Below are 18886 nucleotides of genomic sequence, written 5' to 3' on the forward strand. Positions count from 1 at the left end.
GTGTACTGACCATGGCATTACTGTCCTCCATTGGCCTGCCAACTCCCCTGACCTAAACCTCATAGAGAATTTGTGGGGTATTGTGAAGAAGAAGCTGAAAGACACCAGACCCAATAATGCAAATGAACTAAAGGCCGCCATTGAAGCATCCTGGGCATCCATAACACCTCAGCAATGCCACAGGCCGATTGCCTCCATGCCACGCCGCATTGATGCAGTAATCCGTGCAAAAGGATTCCCAACCAAGTACTGAGTGCATTAATTGACATTTTCAAACGTTTGATTTTGTTTTGCTGTTATAAATCTTATTTTTTTTCTTGGTCTGAGGAAATATTCTAATTTTTTTAGATAGGATTTTTGAGTTTTCTTAAGCTGTATGCCATAATCAGCAATATCAAAATAATAAAAGGCTTGCAATATTTCAGTTGATGTGTAATGACTCCAGAATGTATGACATTTTCATGTTTTTATTTGCATTACGGAAAATAACGGACTTTATCACAATTTTCAAATTTTATGAGACAGTCCTGTATAATCCACCCAAGTTAAACTTTTTCCACCTATTTTCTTTGTTTTCCCCTGCAGACTGACCTTACAGTGTTGAAGTTGGCTGCCCTTGAAAACACCAAGAATCTAGACCTTGAGAAGAAAGAGGGGAGAATAGATGATTTGCTACGGGTAAGCAGCCAGCTGTGTATAGAGCATTTTGTTTTAAAATTATTATAAGCAAAAAAGATAACCTTTGTTTTATTTGTTTTTAAAGGCCAACTGTGATCTCAGGAGACAGATAGACGAACAACAAAAATTACTTGAAAAATACAAGGAACGCTTGAATAAATGCATCACCATGAGCAAGAAACTGCTCATAGAGAAGGTACATTTTCAAGTTCCATTTCTTATACACCAGTTTGCTAACCTTAGTGTGTTATTCTTTGGCAGAGCACGCAGGAGAAGCAGGCCTGTCGGGAGAAAAGCATGCAGGATCGTCTTCGTCTTGGCCATTTCACTACAGTGAGACACGGAGCATCCTTCACTGAACAGTGGACAGACGGCTACGCCTTTCAAAACCTTGTCAAGTGAGACACCGTCACATTGTTGACATTGCCTCCCTGAGCATAACCAATACATTGTTTTGATTTTAAAGGATTAACTCAATATTTTAAAGAATGTTCGCTTATCTGTCCTTTTTTTGTTAGGTACCCCCGCACTGCATAATGATAGGTGTTTTAAATATTTTGTACACGAGGACAGAAAATGGCCACTTCAACCAATAGTAACCATACTGTCTTGAGTGGAACTGCAGGATTTTTGGATGTTTTTCTTTTAAAGCCATATGTGAAATAAGAGCACGTTTTTCTTTTTTTATGCATTCTAATTTGTAAATAACGCTAGAGACGGCTAACAATGAAGGTAATAGGCTTTTACTTATAAAACGTTTTAAAACATCAAAAAACTCCAAGAACGTTTTATATACACACTAAGTATATATGTATTGTACTAACAGGGACATTCATAATAACATAATATTTACGTAGGTTTGTCATTTCAAGCATACAGTGGTGTATTAATTTCACAAACATCACAATGTTTGCTATTTCTTTCAATAACAACAACAACTACTAATCAATTGGCAGACCAGGGTGGTGGTTTCTCTCTTTAAGAAGGGGAACATTAGGGTGTGTTCCAACTGTCGTGGGACCACACTCCTCAGCCTTCTATTCAGGTGTACTGGAGAGGAGGCTACACCGGAAAGTCAAACCTCGGACCCAGTCAAGTCAAGTCAATTTTATTTATATAGCGCGTTTGCAACAACTTTTAAATTGAACCAAAGTGCTTTACATGTTAAAAAGCATAGAGCAACAGAAACATAAAACAAACAAAGAGCATAAACAAAGAATGAGCTGAACATCAATCCATTTTCTACCGCTTATTCCCTTTTGGAGTTGCGTGGGGCGCTGGCGCCTATCTCAGCTACAATCGGGCGGAAGGCGGGGTACACCCTGGACAAGTCGCCACCTCATCGCAGGGCCAACACGGATAGACAGACAACATTCACACTCACACTCGGGCCAATTTAGTGTTGCCAATCAACCTATCCCCAGGTGCATGTCTTTGGAGGTGGGAGGGGCCTATCCCCAGGTGCATGTCTTTGGAGGTGGGAGGGGCCTATCCCCAGGTGCATGTCTTTGGAGGTGGGAGGGGCCTATCCCCAGGTGCATGTCTTTGGAAGTGGGCGGAAGCCGGAGTACCCGGAGAGAACCCACGCATTCACGGGGAGAACATGCAGACTCCACACAGAAAGATCCGAGCCTGTATTTTAACCCAGGACTGCAGGACCTTCGTATTGTGAGGCAGACTCACTAACCCCTCTACCACCGTGAAGCCCAGAATGAGCCGAACAAAATAGTGCAAAAAGCAATACGGTAAAAGGGGTCGAATAAAAAGTAAAAAATTTGCTAAATTTAAATCATAGTAATAAAAAGTGCGACAAATAGAAAAAAATAAAACTAAAGCGAAGGGGTGGGGGGGTACGACTAGAAATGGTGGCCTAGTGGGCAGACTCAGCTCAGGTCAAAGGCCAGCGAGAAGAGGTAGGTCCTAAGAAGGGTTTTGAAAACCCCCAGGCTCTGGGCTGACCTAATGTGGAGGGGAAGGTGGTTCCAGAGCTTAGGGGCGGCAACGGAAAAGGCTCTGTCCCCTCTGGTCTTTAGCCTGGATCTAGGGACCGCCAACAGCAATTAGTCAGCTTAGGGCTGGGCGATATGGCCTTTTTGTAATATCGCAATATTTTTAGGCCATATCGCGATATACGATATATATCTCGGTATTTTGCCTTAGCCTTGAATGAACACTTGATACATATAATCACAGCAGGATGATGATTCTATGTGTCTACATTAAAATATTCTTCTTCATACTGCGTTAATATATGATCATTTGAAACTTTCATGCAGAGAAGGAAATCACAACTAAGTCAATTTACCAAAACTGTATTTATTAAAGTTATTAGCAGGTGACTTTTCAAATGATGCTACATATTAGCAGTAATGCTATTTTTGGTAGGAACGCTTGTGCCCCACACTGGACAAATTAAAGTTGTCTATTCGACATATTCCCACTTGAAGCCGAACCACCGCCAGACGATGGACCTCCTGCTGTTTTTCTTGGGAATTAATTATTCCTTCATTTGTTACCAGATTCGCACCTTCGCAACACTCCGCTAGCATCACGGCTAGCGTTAGGAATGCTGCTACCTCTCTGCTGGGCGGGGGCGTATATGTATGTGACGTATGACATGAGAGTATGTGACGTATGTAAGAACCTGCGCTTACACTCTGTAAGAAGGAGTGGGAAGAGGCTGTAGTGTAATGCCCGCAGCTAAAAACAACTGCGTGAGAACATATACTCCAATATTACGATATAGTCATTTTCTATATCGCACAGAGACAAACCCGCGATATATCGCCCAGCCCTAGGTCAGCTGACCTTAGGGCTCCAGACGAGGAATGATGATGCAGAAGCGGACCCAGGTGGAGCAGTGTGGTTTTTGTCCTGTTGGCGGAACTGTGGACCAGTGCTTTTTCTTGGCAGGGTCCTTGAGGGAGCATGGGAGTTTGCCCAACCAGTCTACATGTGTTTTGTGGACTTGGTGAAGGCATTCGACTGTGTCCCTCTGGAAGTCTTGTGGGGAGTGCTCAGAGAGTATGGGGTATCGGACTGTCTGATTGTTGTCATCCGCTCCCTTCATGATCAGCTATGGTCCGCATTAAGTCAGACCTTTTCCATTGATGGTTGCACCCTGCCAAAGTTGCCCCTGGTCTTGGATTTTGTTTACAACTTTTATTGTGACAAACCCTGAAATATTGCAAACATTTGAATAACATTTATTCTTGTAGCTTATAGATGAGATATTTTTAAAGGTGGCTGACATAAGTTCTTCCTGGATGTTACAGGAACTATAAGCTTTCTGCCTCCTCTTTACTTATAAAATCAATATATTTGTCAATAATAATTATTTACACAAAGTTGGGATTTTTGGCAGGGAAATCATTTCTGTCAACTTAATGGGACGGCGTGGCGCAGTGGGAGAGTGGCCGTGCGCAACCCGAGGGTCACTGGTTCAAATCCCACCTGGAACCAACCTCGTCACGTCCGTTGTGTCCTGAGCAAGACACTTCACCCTTGCTCCTGATGGGTGCTGGTTGGCGCCTTGCATGGCAGCTCCCTCCATCAGTGTGTGAATGTGTGTGTGAATGGGTAAATGTGGAAGTAGTGTCAAAGCGCTTTGAGTACCTTGAAGGTAGAAAAGCGCTATACAAGTACAACCCATTTATCATTTATCATTTAATGTATCCATGTAGGTTGTGCTATTTAATTGAATCACCTAACGTGAAAGTCTCAGCGCTCCTTTTAATGAGCCCACACTCCTTGCTGTGAACCAAAAATTGTTCATTGCGGTCGAGAAACAAACAAAACGGAGCCGGTAAAACACTGGGAAATAGGACAAAAACTGAATCACCCACCCCAAAATTTTTATTTTTAAAAACCAAGCTGAAAAGAATTTGCAAAGCGACGACATTGCAGGAGGAAGAGAAAGTGGGGGGGTGGGGGTGTAGTGGAGGAAAAAGGCAACTTTTCATATGCAGGACAAAAGGGTTTGAGCCAATTTTCCCTCCAGTTTTTCATATGTGTGAGCAAACGCCAAAACTCCTTTAGCACATGTGAGCGACGGCAGACGTGCACACTGTTATGCACTTATCTTTTTATTCTATTTTGTGCGCGGACTAGATTTGCCGTGCACAGAGGACGCGTGAGCAGTGTGCAATTGCACAGGCGCGTACCTTAGAGGGAACGTTGGTTTGAGCAGCCTTTAATTATCTACTCAAGTAATTACAGTTTATTTTTTAATACTAGTATCATATGTGTATATGTTGTATCTGTTGATGTAGTTGTAAAATTAAAAAAAATGATTGAAGCGGGAAAAAAATGGCTGATACCACTATATGTCAAAATACCAAATATCCGTGCCGATAATCTGTCAATCTATAGATAGTTTAACTGCTGTTTTACTACTAAGAAAGCACTGTGCATAATAGATGTCCAACATTAAGTAAATTTGATTTTATACATATATTTTTTTTATATCAGGTCGAATATATGAGGTTAGTGTGAAACTAATTATTTGCATATACACAGTACAGGCCAACATTTTGGACACATCTCATTCACAACACAACTGATGGTCCCAACCCAATTGATAAAGCTAGAAATTCCACTAATAAACCCAGATAAGGCGCACCTGTGAAATGAAAACCACCTCTTGAAGCTCATGAAGAGAATGCTAAGAGTGTGCAAAGCAGTAATTAGAGCAGGGGTCGGGAACCTTTTTGGCTAAGAGAGCCATGAAAGCCAAATATTTCAAAATGTATTTCCGTGAGAACCATAAAATATTTTTTAGCACTGAATACTTCTAAATGCATGCATTTTTAAGTAAGACTAACATTTTTAGAGTATAATAAGTGTCTTATTCTTTTTAATAACATTGTTATGCTTAAGTTAACCAATAATAAATATAATACTTCTTGCCATAAATGCGACATTTTGAACAGGTGCGATTAGAAAATGGATGGTTGGATTAAAATCCATGAGAATGTTTTATAATTTGAAAGTTATTTTTAACACTGTGATTACCAGCTGAATTATTAATTACTTATCGTGTTAAGCAATGTCAGCTAAGATTTATCTGAGAACCAGATGCAGTCATCAAAAGAGCCACATCTGGCTCTAGAGCCATAGGTTCCCTACCCCTGAATTAGAGCAATGGGTGGCCATTTTGAAGAAACAACAATATAAAACATGTTTTCAGTTCTTTCAGCTTTATTTGTTTAGTACATAACTCCACATGTGTTCATTCATAGTTTTGATGTGACAATTTACAATGTAAATAGTCATGGAAATAAAGAAAACACATTGAATGCGAAGCTGTGTCCAAACTTTTGCCCTGTACTGTATATTGGCAGCAGGTCTATGCTTTCTCTTAGAATTTAGTGAGATGGTTTGGAGATAACCTAAATAGAGGTGGTTTTTAAGGAAACTTTGAAGATGTCTAATCCTTTATAATTAATATTTTAGTTGACTTATTTTACTGCAATTTTAGTTGACTAAAACCAAATACGTTTAGATGACTAAAGTGTGACTAAAACTAAAATACACTTTAGTTAAAAATCTATGACCGACGCTAAATTAAAAACGTTTGTCCAAATGAACAGTGATCCAGTGTAGTGCATCAAACATGTATATTTTTCTCTCTACAGACAGCAGGAGTGGGTCAATCAACAAAGAGAGGACATTGAAAGGCAGCGAAAACTTTTAGCCAAGAGGAAACCTCCGTCCTCCAACAGCTCGCTGGCACCGTCGACAAACTCTGAGCCAAAGCAACGTAAAACCAAGGTGGTGAATGGAGCAGAAAGTGATCCTTTCCTAAAACCCAGCTTGCCTCAGCTGTAAGTTTTGGACATACCTTATAGTCTTTGTCAGTTTGTGTTTTACCAACTTTGCTACCTCCAAAATATTTCCTTAAAACAGTGGCATGCCTGAGCAAAATTCCGAACTTCTAAAAAAGGGTCAACATTACTACATAATGACTTTATGTATACTATTTTTGGTATAAAAAAAAATACAAATGCTGAAGCATAGTCTTATCACAAAATTTGAGTGACTGCCAGAATGTGTGGCCTCCCACACCTCCCAGCAAGGGCATTGATAAGCACAGCATGTAAACATTAAAGTTGGGAAGCATGTTTAACAACCTGCAACACACTTGTACCATAAGTGGGTAAATGTTTTTAGCTAAATTAATTCCCCTTTTCATTTTTTTCCTGGAAAGGCTGACGCTAGCTGAGTACCACGAACAGGAGGAGATCTTCAAACTGCGACTAGGACATCTCAAAAAGGTCTGTGGAATAGTTACCATGCCAAGTAGTGTAATGTCTTCACACTCTTAGTAATGAAATCATCAGATGTAGCAAATCACTATAGTTGATTTTAGAATATTGTTGTGGTGAACAAGCACACAAGGTACAGTATATACTAAATCTGCCATGAATATTCAACATAGAACTTGTCAGCTGTGGACAAGACAGGTTTGATGGACTCCTCTCTTTGTAGTCACCACTCTGAAGTTCTATGTGTTTGTGTGCTTGAATCTTTTTAAAGGAGGAAGCCGAGATCCAGGCGGAGCTGGAGCGTCTAGAGAGGGTGCGCAACCTTCACATTCGAGAACTGAAGAGAATAAATAATGAAGACAGCTCACAGTGAGTGTGAATCGATGTCTTTGCATTGAAGCCAGCGAGCTTGGCATTCACTCAAGGCCAGGATTCAACATTGGCTGTTTACTCTGCAATATTTATGGACAAATGTGCTGGCCCTCTGAAATCAAATGCATCAGCACAACATAAAAATTGCTTGTTTACTAAAGAACAAATCTCTAACAGACTCCAACTTGATCTATGCTGCATGTTAAATTGCATCCCTCAGTACAGTTAGGATTCTGTTTTATTTATCTAGTGGCAGAATTCCACAGTGGGTTGGTGGTGCAGGAGTCTCAAAGTGTGTTTTGATGCGGAATAAAATACAGTATAAAAAGTATGTACATTCACTCAAGCTAATAAAGCAAATGTTTAGAAAATGGTTCCTCTTAAGGGGAACTGCACTATTTTTCCCCCCATCATTCACAATCCCTATGTAAGACAACACATGTTTTTTAATGCATTCTAATTTGTAAAATACGGCAAGTACGAGGTGGCTAACAATGCAGCTAATGGGAGTACTCTGCAGCCATAAAGCCCTCTGAAAAACCATCCAAAAGCCGCCAACCTTTCTCCTGTTTGCATTTGTGACCTACATATTAATATAGTATAACGGATATTGTTATTATAATCGCTAATATTAAGGAACTATTTTTATCAGCACCGTGATCACAGAGCTAACTACCCCCTTATGCTGTGATTGACTTACTGAGCTGCTGCTGCTGCATCGCCTCTGCTGCATTGCCACAAAGGCAATTCTAGATTGTTATTGTTGCCACAAACAGAGAAGTTGGTCAACTTTGACATTCAAAGGGCGGGATAGACACGAAGAAAATGCCTGTTTGTGGCAACCTTTTAAAAAAAAAAATTTAAATCTGCATGACTATTATGATTAATTCTTTATCTTAACGGGAAGATATGAACATCCCATGTGTCAGCATCCCAGTGAGAGCAGACATCGTACAGGAAGTTGTTTTATTATGTTTGTATTTCCTTTTTATCACTTAGCAATACTGCTGCATGATGCTTAGTGTTTCACTAAAGATGGAGATCTTTAGCTCACAGCTTCTAAAACTTGTAGCCCATCCTCCTCATTGTCAGGCTGAATAATACAAGGTTCTGGATCATCATTTGTCCCAAAGTAGTTGTTGGCCCTCATGAATTCTGCTATAATTTGTAGTAGCTGTTGTTGGGTTTCTGAAGGAATCAATAAAGTACTATCTATCTTGTTGAAGTAAATAGCGAACGTTTTGCTAAGTCTGCGAAATCAATACGCCCCTGTATGCTGAAAATGACCAAAATATGCAAATACATGTTATCATGAATGTGCCTAAATTACATATATAATTACAGCATGTATCTAAAACATAATGGAGGTTTTTGGTTGTGTGTTTACAGCGCTTTACAGGCAGAATTAGAGGTGGGGAAAATAATTGATTTTTATATGCATTGCGATTCGGACATGGACGAATATAAAATCCATTAGTAAACATCAATAATCCGTAATCGATTTATCAATTGTAAATAAAGTAATGCAGACAGTTCTAAAATGTACCTCAGCCGTGAGATCCGACCAGCTTCTTTATTTTTAGGGCACTTATTTTCCAGTTTTGCATACATTTCCATTAATTATTAAATGTCGGAATTAATTGAAGTGTTTCTTGTTACAAATGCACTGTTTTTTAAAGTTAAAAGTGATAAACGCTTATTTAGTGAAATGAAGAGAAATGTAAAACTGCATCAATATATATACATTTAAGAGGCATCAATAATCAATTTTTAATCGAATTGTAGCTCCTTACTAGTAATCCAATCGTGAGGTGCCCAATAATTCCCACCTCTAGGCGGAATAGAGCAACTCCCATTGACTCCATTGTTAGCTGATTTTTGCTAGAGTCTTTACGAGTTAGTGCATAAGCAAAGAAAAACATGCATGCTTGTCTAACGTAAGGATTTTGAATGATGGGCAAAAACTTTTTTTTTTTTTAAAAGGGCAGTTCTCTTATAATTTGCATTCAGACTGTGGCATCAATATTTGCATAAACTATTAATATTTACTGACCGTGCTTAACTTATTTGAACTTTTACAAAGATGCGTGAGGCACATCTACCATTCTACTTATGCCACATTGTTTTCATCATATGGCTTTTGTTTTAACAATGGTTAGCTTGTTTTTACACTCATACTCAAACTGTTTTCATTTTTCCCTTAGAGGAAAAATGCATTTAAAACCGCCAACAATATTTGATTTTTACATGCGACATTGTTATTGTAAGAGCGAACCTAAGGAAATATTTTTCTAGCGTAGTAAGAGATTGGCATTAGCCGTAAACTCGCGACGGAAAGAGATAAGCTAGCTTTTGCGTCAGCAGCTAACTTTTGCGTCAGCAGCTAACTTGCTTTTGAGTTTGTGATACACAACAAAATGCAATAAGGCACCAATCTGTATTGACTGTGAAACATGTAAAATCATATAACATTATCTGTAAAGTATTAGACCGCATTTCATGTTTTACTTTTACACAGCCAGCTCAACAACGTATGTATTGTAGTTGTAATAAAAGCATGATGTGTTTCATGTATCATTATCATTATTGTAGTAAGTCACTCGACGGACAGTTGTCTCTTTGGTCCAGCTGGCCAGGGAGGTTTTATTAAGTTGACTTTGGGTAAGCACGCCATATATGTCCGCAAAGCTTGGCTCCACAAGTTCCACATTTAAACCCGATAGTCATGGCGACCTCACTTTCTCGGTTTTTGTCTGCTCCAACGTTTCACCCTGAGTGCTCGCTTCTATAAGCAGCAGTTCATCCTCCATATCTTCAGCTTCAAAAAATACGGTGGTGAATCCTCATTTGTCCAAAAAGAGTCCTCTTCGTTGTCTGTTAACCAGTCTCCCATGATTGTAACACACTGGCGTTTATCGGAAGTAGCAGCACACATTTGTTGCCGGAAGTCGGAGGTGCGCTGCTATGGAAACTGAAATAAATGCGCCGAGGAAAGAAGTTCCAAGAATGCATAAAATGACCAAAATGTTGTGAATATTTAGCATTATATATAGACTTGCAGTGTGTATATAAAACGTTGGAGTGTTTTGACGGCTACGATGACTGCAAGCATATTTTTATTATCATGTTATGGATCCTAAAAAAAACCCGACGTGTGTTCTTGTCTCTCATGATTGGGAACGATAGGCAATATTCTCCAAAAAGTGCAGTTCCCCTATAAGAAGTTCCACTAGACAACAAAAGATCGGCGGTTATTTGCCGGGTTGCATCCAAGACCTGCTGGCAAATGGCGAAAAAGGGAGAATGGACACACTTATAAAAGTCCTAAAAAGGATTTGATAGCTATTCTACACCCCATAAGAGGTGTTTACAAGCTATCAGGAACTTCTCACCTCTTTTCGAGGAGTAGTTACAAAACCTTTACCTCAGTAACTGTGCAAAACAAACAATAAGTGGTTCATACCGACAGCCATCAGACTGTATAATACATATGTTCCTTCTTGACTGCACTTAAATGTAGAATATATGTAGAATATATTTATATTATTCATATATTATGTATATAATATATGTTATATATTATTTATTATTTTTATTGTTTATTGTGAGCGAACTGTGGTGCTGAATTTCCCCCAGGGATCAATAAAGTACTTTCTATTCTATTCTACAACAGCACGTAAATGCTAAGTTAACGTACAGCATAAACTAACTACTACTACGCAATGTACTAAATCAAAGGACTATGGATTAAAAAAAAAAAAACTCTTTACAAATGCATGCTGGGCAGTCCGGCGGTAACTCGTGATTTTTGGCATCCCACAGGTATTGACCGTTTTAGAATTTTAAGTGGCTGTTAACAGAAGATGTACATTTTAAAAATATATATATTTTTTATAATTACCATTATATTATTATTATTGAACTGAAACAAAATTGTTTGTTGACCCTGAGCGTACACACACACACACACACACACACAAGAGCAGTCCCAGTGAAACAACTAACATTTTGCAGTGATGTTGTTATGGTGGATTATACATTCAATGATAGTTAACATTATTAGTAGGGATGCACCGATTAATCGGTAACCGAAAATATTCGGCCGAATATGGCAAAAAAGCCACATTCGGCCTTCGGTGGAATGAGTTAAAAGCAAGGCCGGATAGTGGCGTTTGACGCAATTTTTTGACGCGGTGACGCAATCAACCAATGTGCAGTGACGTAACCCTGCGCCTTCGGAAAAATGTCAGCAGTGTGGAGATATTTTAAAGTGTCGGAAAGTGCCAAAATATTTGCAGTTTGCAATGAATGTTCAGCCAAACTGTCTAGAGGAGGTACCTCAGCAAAGACCTTCAGCACTACTGCTTTAATTTATCATTTAAAAGCCAAACACCCACAAAAGCATGCCGAGTACGAGAAAGAGACGGCTGCGGCTGAAAAAGTTTGCGACTGACAGTGCCAAAGCAAACGGAATTACAAAGAAGGTAAATGGAGTTTATGGCTTTGGATGATCAACCGTTTTGTGTTGTGGAGGACGTTGGCTTTCGGAGACTCATGGAGCGCATTGAGCCCCGTTACACGACACCGAGCAGACGGTATTTCTCTGATGTGTGCTTACCGGAGATGTATGACAGTGTTGCAGCCCACGTCCACGATTTCTTGGTTAAAGTTAATGATGTTCACTTCAGCTTCACGACAGACATATGGAGCGCGGATGTCAGCCCCACCAGCATGCTGACTTTAACTGCACAATGGCTAGACGAGGATTTCACCTTACAAAAGATTGTACTTCACTCACAGGAGTTCAGAGGGTCCCATACGGCAGCAGCCATATCCGACGCATTCACCAGGATGTCTGAGATGTGGCAAATAGACCGGGCTAAAGTTATCTATATTAAAATAAATTGAATTAAAATTGTTTTATACATAGTTAGTTTCCTTCTTTTTATTCTGAAGCTGAAGTACTGTTATTGACAAATCTGTTCTGGCCTGGGATATGTTGTGTACCTGTATAAGTGTATGAGGTTACAAGCACACACTTATTGAGATTTAGTGGGGCCTCTGTTTACATTATTAGCCTGTTGTGTAGGCTACCTGTATAAGTGTATGAGGTTACAAGCACACACTTATTGAGATTTAGTGGGGCCTCTGTTTACATTATTAGCCTGTTGTGTAGGCTACCTGTATAAGTGTATGAGGTTACAAGCACACACTTAATTGAGATTTACTTGAGCCTTCTGATTACATTATTAGCATATCTACTGTGGCTAAGCAGACTTTTGCCAAAAGGACAATAAATCATTTTTTTGGGGTTTATCCACTTTAATGCACTTTATTTTTTTTTGGGAACGCATGTTTTGTTTGAAGGCCTAATATAAATGAAAAACTGTGCTTTTTTTGAAAAGCAATGGCTACTGGAATATTTAAAAAAAAAAACTGCATTCATTATTCGGTATTCGGCCTTCGGCCAAGCGCTTAAATTTTATTCAGTTTCGGCTTCGGCCACAAATTTTCATTTCGGTGCATCCCTAATTATTAGCAACTTTTCCAATCGCTATCATTACCCTGACAACAAAAAAAGCTTGTTCGTGTGTTTAGTGGGGTGTAGTGTACATGCTCAAAGCCGGACGGGGGTGGGATCTAATGCTTTGGTAAGTTTGCGCCCTCAATGCAGCCATCTAACGGTTACACACAGCCCCTTTAACTGCTTGAAAAAAACATCTGGGTAGTTACTGACTTTGCAATCATTTATGAATTTGCCATTGTCTCTAAATAATGCATTTTATTGATTGCTGTTGGTTTTTTTTCATTCACAGATTCAAAGATCATCCTACATTGAACGAACGATATCTGCTCTTGCACCTTCTAGGAAGAGGAGGATTTAGTGAAGTTTACAAGGCAAATGATATTGATCACTTTCTAGTTCTAAGAAGATAATTGTATTTCTGACTAATGCATAACCCTTGTATGTGTCGTGCAGGCTTTCGACTTGATAGAGCAGAGATATGCAGCTGTAAAAATCCACCAACTCAACAAAAACTGGAGGGAGGAGAAAAAGGAGAACTACCACAAGTGAGTAGGCTCACATTACCTTCACTGTGAAGAGTTTCTTCCAATGTGCCTTGAATATAAACTCTGGTTTTTGCTCCACAGGCATGCATGTCGAGAGTACAGAATACACAAGGAGCTGGACCATCCCAGAATTGTGAAACTTTATGACTACTTCTCACTGGACACGGACACGTTAGTCACTTCATAAATTCCTAATACCGCCTGTGAATTAGCATAAATAGTTGTTGAGTTTGAGGTTGGATTTGGCCTTTTTAATTCAGTGTGTGGTCCGACAGGTTTTGCACTGTTATGGAATACTGCGAAGGCAACGACTTGGATTTCTACTTGAAGCAGCACAAGCTCATGTCGGAAAAGGAGGGCCGGTCCATAGTCATGCAGATTGTGAACGCACTACGATATCTGAATGAGATCAAGCCCCCTATCATCCATTACGACTTAAAGCCAGGTAAATGTCCACTTCTACCTTTTTAACGCTTTACAATGACCATTCAGGGATTTATGATACAAATTCCAATATTGATCATCTGGGAGTAAGATTGGACGATACCAATCACATGTCCATCCCCTCCTTTTTCTACCGCTTGTCCCGTATTTGGAGGGTGCTTGAACCTATCTCAGCTGCACATGGGCGGAAGGATTAACTGAAAATGTTTCACTATACTCAGAGGTGGGTAGTAAGGCGCTACATTTACTCTGTTACATCTACTTGAGTGGCCCTGCGATGAGGTGGCGACTTGTCCAGGGTGTACCCCGCCTTCCGCCCGATTGTAGCTGAGATAGGCGCCAGCGCCCCCCGCGACCCCAAAAGGGAATAAGCGGTAGGAAATGGATGGATGGATGGACATCTACTTGAGTAACTTTTGGGATGAATTGTACTTCTAAGAGTAGTTTTAATGCAACATACTTTTACTTTTACTTGAGTATATTTATAGAGAAGAAACGCTACTTTTACTCCGCTCCATCTATTTACATTCAGCTCGCTACTCATTACCGATTTTTATCCCTCTGTTAATGCACGCTTTGTTTGTTTTGGTTCGTAAGACAGACCTTCAAAGTAGGATCTATCACATGCCTGCGTTTCACCAATCAAATGCGGTCACTGGTGACATTTGACTCCGTTTCACCAATCAAACACAGCCAGGCGGTCACATGATTAACTGCACACTTTTTTCTTTTTTTTTAAAATAAACCTTTATTTATAAATTTCAACATTTACAAACAGTTGAAAATAATAACCAAAAACAGTACAAAACAGTATAAAAACGTACAAAACAGCGCCAGGGGGTTGTAAAATCAAAGTAACTAAAATAGAATGCAAAAAAAATATATTTATATATATATATACATATATATATATGTATAGAATAAACAAAGTGCAAAGCCATAGGCTCAGTCAATCTCAGTAAATAACTTAAATTTGGAACACAGCATCATTGTTTTCACAGCTTTTTGGTTGTTAGAGGTAGTGTTTTAATGTAGAGTTCTAAATCTTTTTGAAAGGCACAAAAAACAGGTTGGGTATTGAGAAACTTACATTTATGAATATCAAACTTAGCCAATAGTATAATGAGCTTTCAAAGGTAAAATTCATTTAAAAAATTTTTTCAATACAGTGTAAAACCAAATATATTATTATTATTTTAGTTTCTTAAGAGATATTCCTGGCTCTGAATTTGTTCTTTGCTATTTTTATGTTTTTGTGCATTACTTGTTGCCGTCCTCATTAAAGGAACAGGTTACTCATCAGTTACATTACTTGAGTAGTTTTTTCACAACATACTTTTTACTGTTACTCAAGTAAATATTTGGGCGACTACTCCTTACTTTTACTTGGCTAATACATCTCTAAAGTAACAGTACTCTTACTTGAGTACAATTTCTGGCTACTCTACCCACCTCTGACTTTACTTATGATCAGTGCAATTGACAGTTTTAACACTAATCAGAATCAGAATCATTTTATTTGTCCGTTCCAACATGTACAAGACACATCAGAACTGAAATTACATTTTCGGCACAGTCCCGCTAAGAGCAGACATACGTTACAGGGGGGGGACAAGACGAGACCGCCGACGGATCAGCCGGTTACAGCGCTCCTTAAAAATCAGTAAATATTTAAGCTGGTTCCTTATTCTCTTATGACGTACAATTCAGAATTTTCCAGAGATGAAAAGGGGCACATAGTGTTACTTTTACATCGTAACACGGAAGGCTGAATAAAACACAGTAGTAAAATATTCCTTCAAAGAATTGCGGAATATATCACCTAAAATACTAAAATGTAATAAATAAAAGGATAAAACAAGAAATAAAAACCACTAAGATGTCCTGTCTAACTGGATTTGAACGCCAGGGAGTAAAAATATGTTTTTAGCTTAGATTTGAATTGGCTCAGAGATTGGGAGGACCTAATAGATAATGGAAGGTTGTTCCATAGTCTGGGCCCATGCCACTGTGAATTCTCTATATCCTCTGCTTTTTAGCTCAGTTTTTGGGACAGCCAGGAGAAGTTGGTCTGAAGACCTCAGGGTCCTGCTGGGACAATGAGGCTGCAGAAGCTCAATAAGATAGGGCAAGGCTTCTGGTGTAAGCATTGAAAAACAATAAGTACAATTTTAAAAAGAACTGTAAAAGTAACTGGGAGCCAATGAAGTGAAGCCAGCACAGATGCAACGTGCTCACGTCGTTTGGTTTTAGTTAAAATACCAGCCGCATAGTTGTGCAAGCGCTGGAGCGATCCAGGCCTACGTACAGCGATAATAGTAATCTAGGCGTGACGTCACAAATGCATGGATAGTTCTTTCAAAGTCAGCCTGTTTTTGCAAAGAGTCTTAGCTGAAATAAGCTAGATTTATTGTCAAAGCTGAGTTGTTTGTCCATCTTAAGCAAGCTATAGAAAGTGACTCCAAGCCTCCTTGCTGTTTGGTGGCAATATGAGGACAGAGGACCAATAGCCCTGTCATGTCCTTGCAGCGGGTTTGTTTGACCAAACACCACAAGTTCTGTTACATTTTTGTTTAAGTAAAAGACATTTGCCCCCAACTTTTCCTGTAAATAATGCAAACAGTCCTGCAGAGTAGTCATGGCAACTTAAGTATTGCTTACTGTTACAGGCAGATATATTTGAATAACATCTGTGAAACCATAAAAAGAAACATTGTACTTTTTAAAAACAAGTATGTATTAAAAAAAAAAAAAAGAGGACAGGTGCTAAAATTTAACCATAAGGGCAGACTCAGAGGAGAAGTATTGGCCTAGGTTTACAGAAAAACTCCTGCTGGTCTAAAATGACTGGAACCATTTTAGAGCTGTTCCCCGTGATACCCACACAAGACTTAAGTTGAGTTAAAAGAATGCTGTGGTCCACTGTATCAAATGTAAAAGCACAAGAACTGCAGATTGACCTGAGTTCACAGCTAAAAGCAGCTCATTAAAAACTCTCAAAAGAGCTGTTTCTGTGCTATGTTGTGATTTAAAGCCAGACTGGAATTTTGCTGCAATATAATTTGAGTTAAGATAAGGAAGAAGTTGATCATAAACAACCTTCTCAAAGACCTTGTATAAAAATAGCAACTTTGAGATTGGTCTAAAATTTGATAGAATATAGGGGTCAAGGTTATTCTGTTTGATTAGTGGCTGGACCACAGTATGTTTCGTGGAGGTTGGGAAACATCCACACCTCAGGGAGGAATGTACTACATGGACAATAAAAGGCTCAATCGAGTTAAAACATTTTTAAAAAGCCGACGTGGCGATAATGTCCAGTGTACATGCAGAGGGTCTTATCTGTTGAACTAGTTTTGTTCATTCAGGGAGGGACAGTGGCTGGAAACACTGAAAGGCAGTAAGACACCTTTCCACGAGACTACGGCAGCAAGAAGGGACAGTCTAATCACGGATGTTTTCTCTGTGAAAAATGTCAACAATTGTTCACAGAGAGTAGAAGAAGGCAGCACACTGTTGGAGTTCAGTGGATTAATAAGCGAGTTCAAAGTGTTAAATAGCACCTGTGGTTCGTGGCTATTGTTAGACACAAGATGAGAAAAATAGAGGCTTTTTGCTTCTTTAACAGCCCTTTCATATTCTACTTGACTGTTTCTTAATATTGTGTAGAGAGATGCAAAAGTTGTCTTTTCGTCTGAGCTGGCGGGTGTTGTCGTTCAATTGGCTAGGTGCATGTCTGTTTGATTGGGGCCTCCATGCGGGCGTTTTTCAAATAAAAGAAGCAGATCATCTGGGAGATATATATATATATATATATATATATATATACACACACACACAGTGGGGCAAAAAAGTTTTTAGTCAGCCACCGATTGTGCAAGTTCTCCCACTTAATTTTCATCATAGGTACACTTCAACTGTGAGAGACAGGATGTGAAAAAAAATCCAGGAATTCACATTTTAAAGAATTTATTTGTAAATTATGGTGGAAAATAAGTATTTGGTCACTTCAGAAAAGGAAGATCTCTGGCTCTCACAGACCTGTAACTTCTTCTTTAAGAAGCTCTTCTGTCCTCCACTCGTTACCTGTATTAATGGCACTTGTTTGAACTTATCTGTATAAAAGACACCTGTCCACAGCCTCAAACAGTCAGACTCCAAACTCCACTATGGTCAAGACCAAAGAGCTGTCAAAGGACACCAGGAAAAGAATTGTAGACCTGCACCAGACTGGGAAGAGTGAATCTACAATAGGCAAGCAGTTTGGTGTGAAAAAAAATCAACTGTGGGAGCAATTATCAGAAAATGGTAGACATACAAGACCACTGATAATCCCCCTAGATCTGGGGCTCTACGCAAGATCTCATCCCTTGGGGTCAAAATGATCATGAGAACGGTGAGAAAAGATCCAAGAACCACACGGAGGGACCTGGTGAATGACCTGCAGATAGCTGGGACCAAAGTAACAAAAGTTACCATCAGTAACACACTACGCTGACAGGTAATCAAATCCTGCTGTGCCAGACGTGTCCCCCTGCTTAAGCCAGTGCATGTCCAGGCCCGTCTGAAGTTGGCCAGAGAGCAAATGGATGATACAGCAGAGGATTGGGAGAATGTCATGTGGTCAGATGAAACCAAAATAGAACATTTTGGTATAAACTCAACTCGTCGTGTTTGGAGGAAGAAGAATACTGAGTTGCATCCCAAGAACACCATACCTACTGTGAAGCATGGGGGTGGAATCATCATGCTTTGGGGCTGTTTTTCTGCTAAGGGGACAGGACGATTGATCCGTGTTAAGGAAAGAATGAATGGGGCCATGTATCGTGAGATTTTGAGCCAAAACCTCCTTCCATCAGTGAGAGCTTTGAATGCTTGACAAAATACTTATTTTCCACCATAATTTACAAATAAATTATTTAAAATTCTTACAATGTGAATTCCTGGATTTTTTTTCACATTCTGTCTCTCACAGTTGAAGTGTACCTATGATGAAAATTACAGACCTCTGTCATCATTTTAAGTGGGAGAACTTGCACAATCGCTGGCTGACT

General features: G+C 39.4%; 1 protein-coding gene across 1 annotated transcript in view; it reads left to right on the forward strand.

Annotated features, from left to right (window-relative positions):
• Positions 1–18886, forward strand: part of tlk1a (tousled-like kinase 1a) — a 45095-nt gene that overhangs the window by 18114 nt on the left and 8095 nt on the right. The window contains exons 8-17 of the mRNA XM_061880055.1: positions 586–678; positions 764–874; positions 940–1076; positions 6315–6503; positions 6887–6953; positions 7216–7313; positions 13133–13214; positions 13297–13388; positions 13470–13559; positions 13664–13833. Coding sequence (XP_061736039.1) covers positions 586–678; positions 764–874; positions 940–1076; positions 6315–6503; positions 6887–6953; positions 7216–7313; positions 13133–13214; positions 13297–13388; positions 13470–13559; positions 13664–13833 — 1129 coding nt within the window. The remainder of the gene's footprint in view (positions 1–585; positions 679–763; positions 875–939; positions 1077–6314; positions 6504–6886; positions 6954–7215; positions 7314–13132; positions 13215–13296; positions 13389–13469; positions 13560–13663; positions 13834–18886) is intronic.

This window comes from Nerophis ophidion, linkage group LG19 (genome assembly GCF_033978795.1).
Source record: "Nerophis ophidion isolate RoL-2023_Sa linkage group LG19, RoL_Noph_v1.0, whole genome shotgun sequence".
NCBI classification, from domain to species: Eukaryota; Metazoa; Chordata; class Actinopteri; order Syngnathiformes; family Syngnathidae; genus Nerophis; species Nerophis ophidion.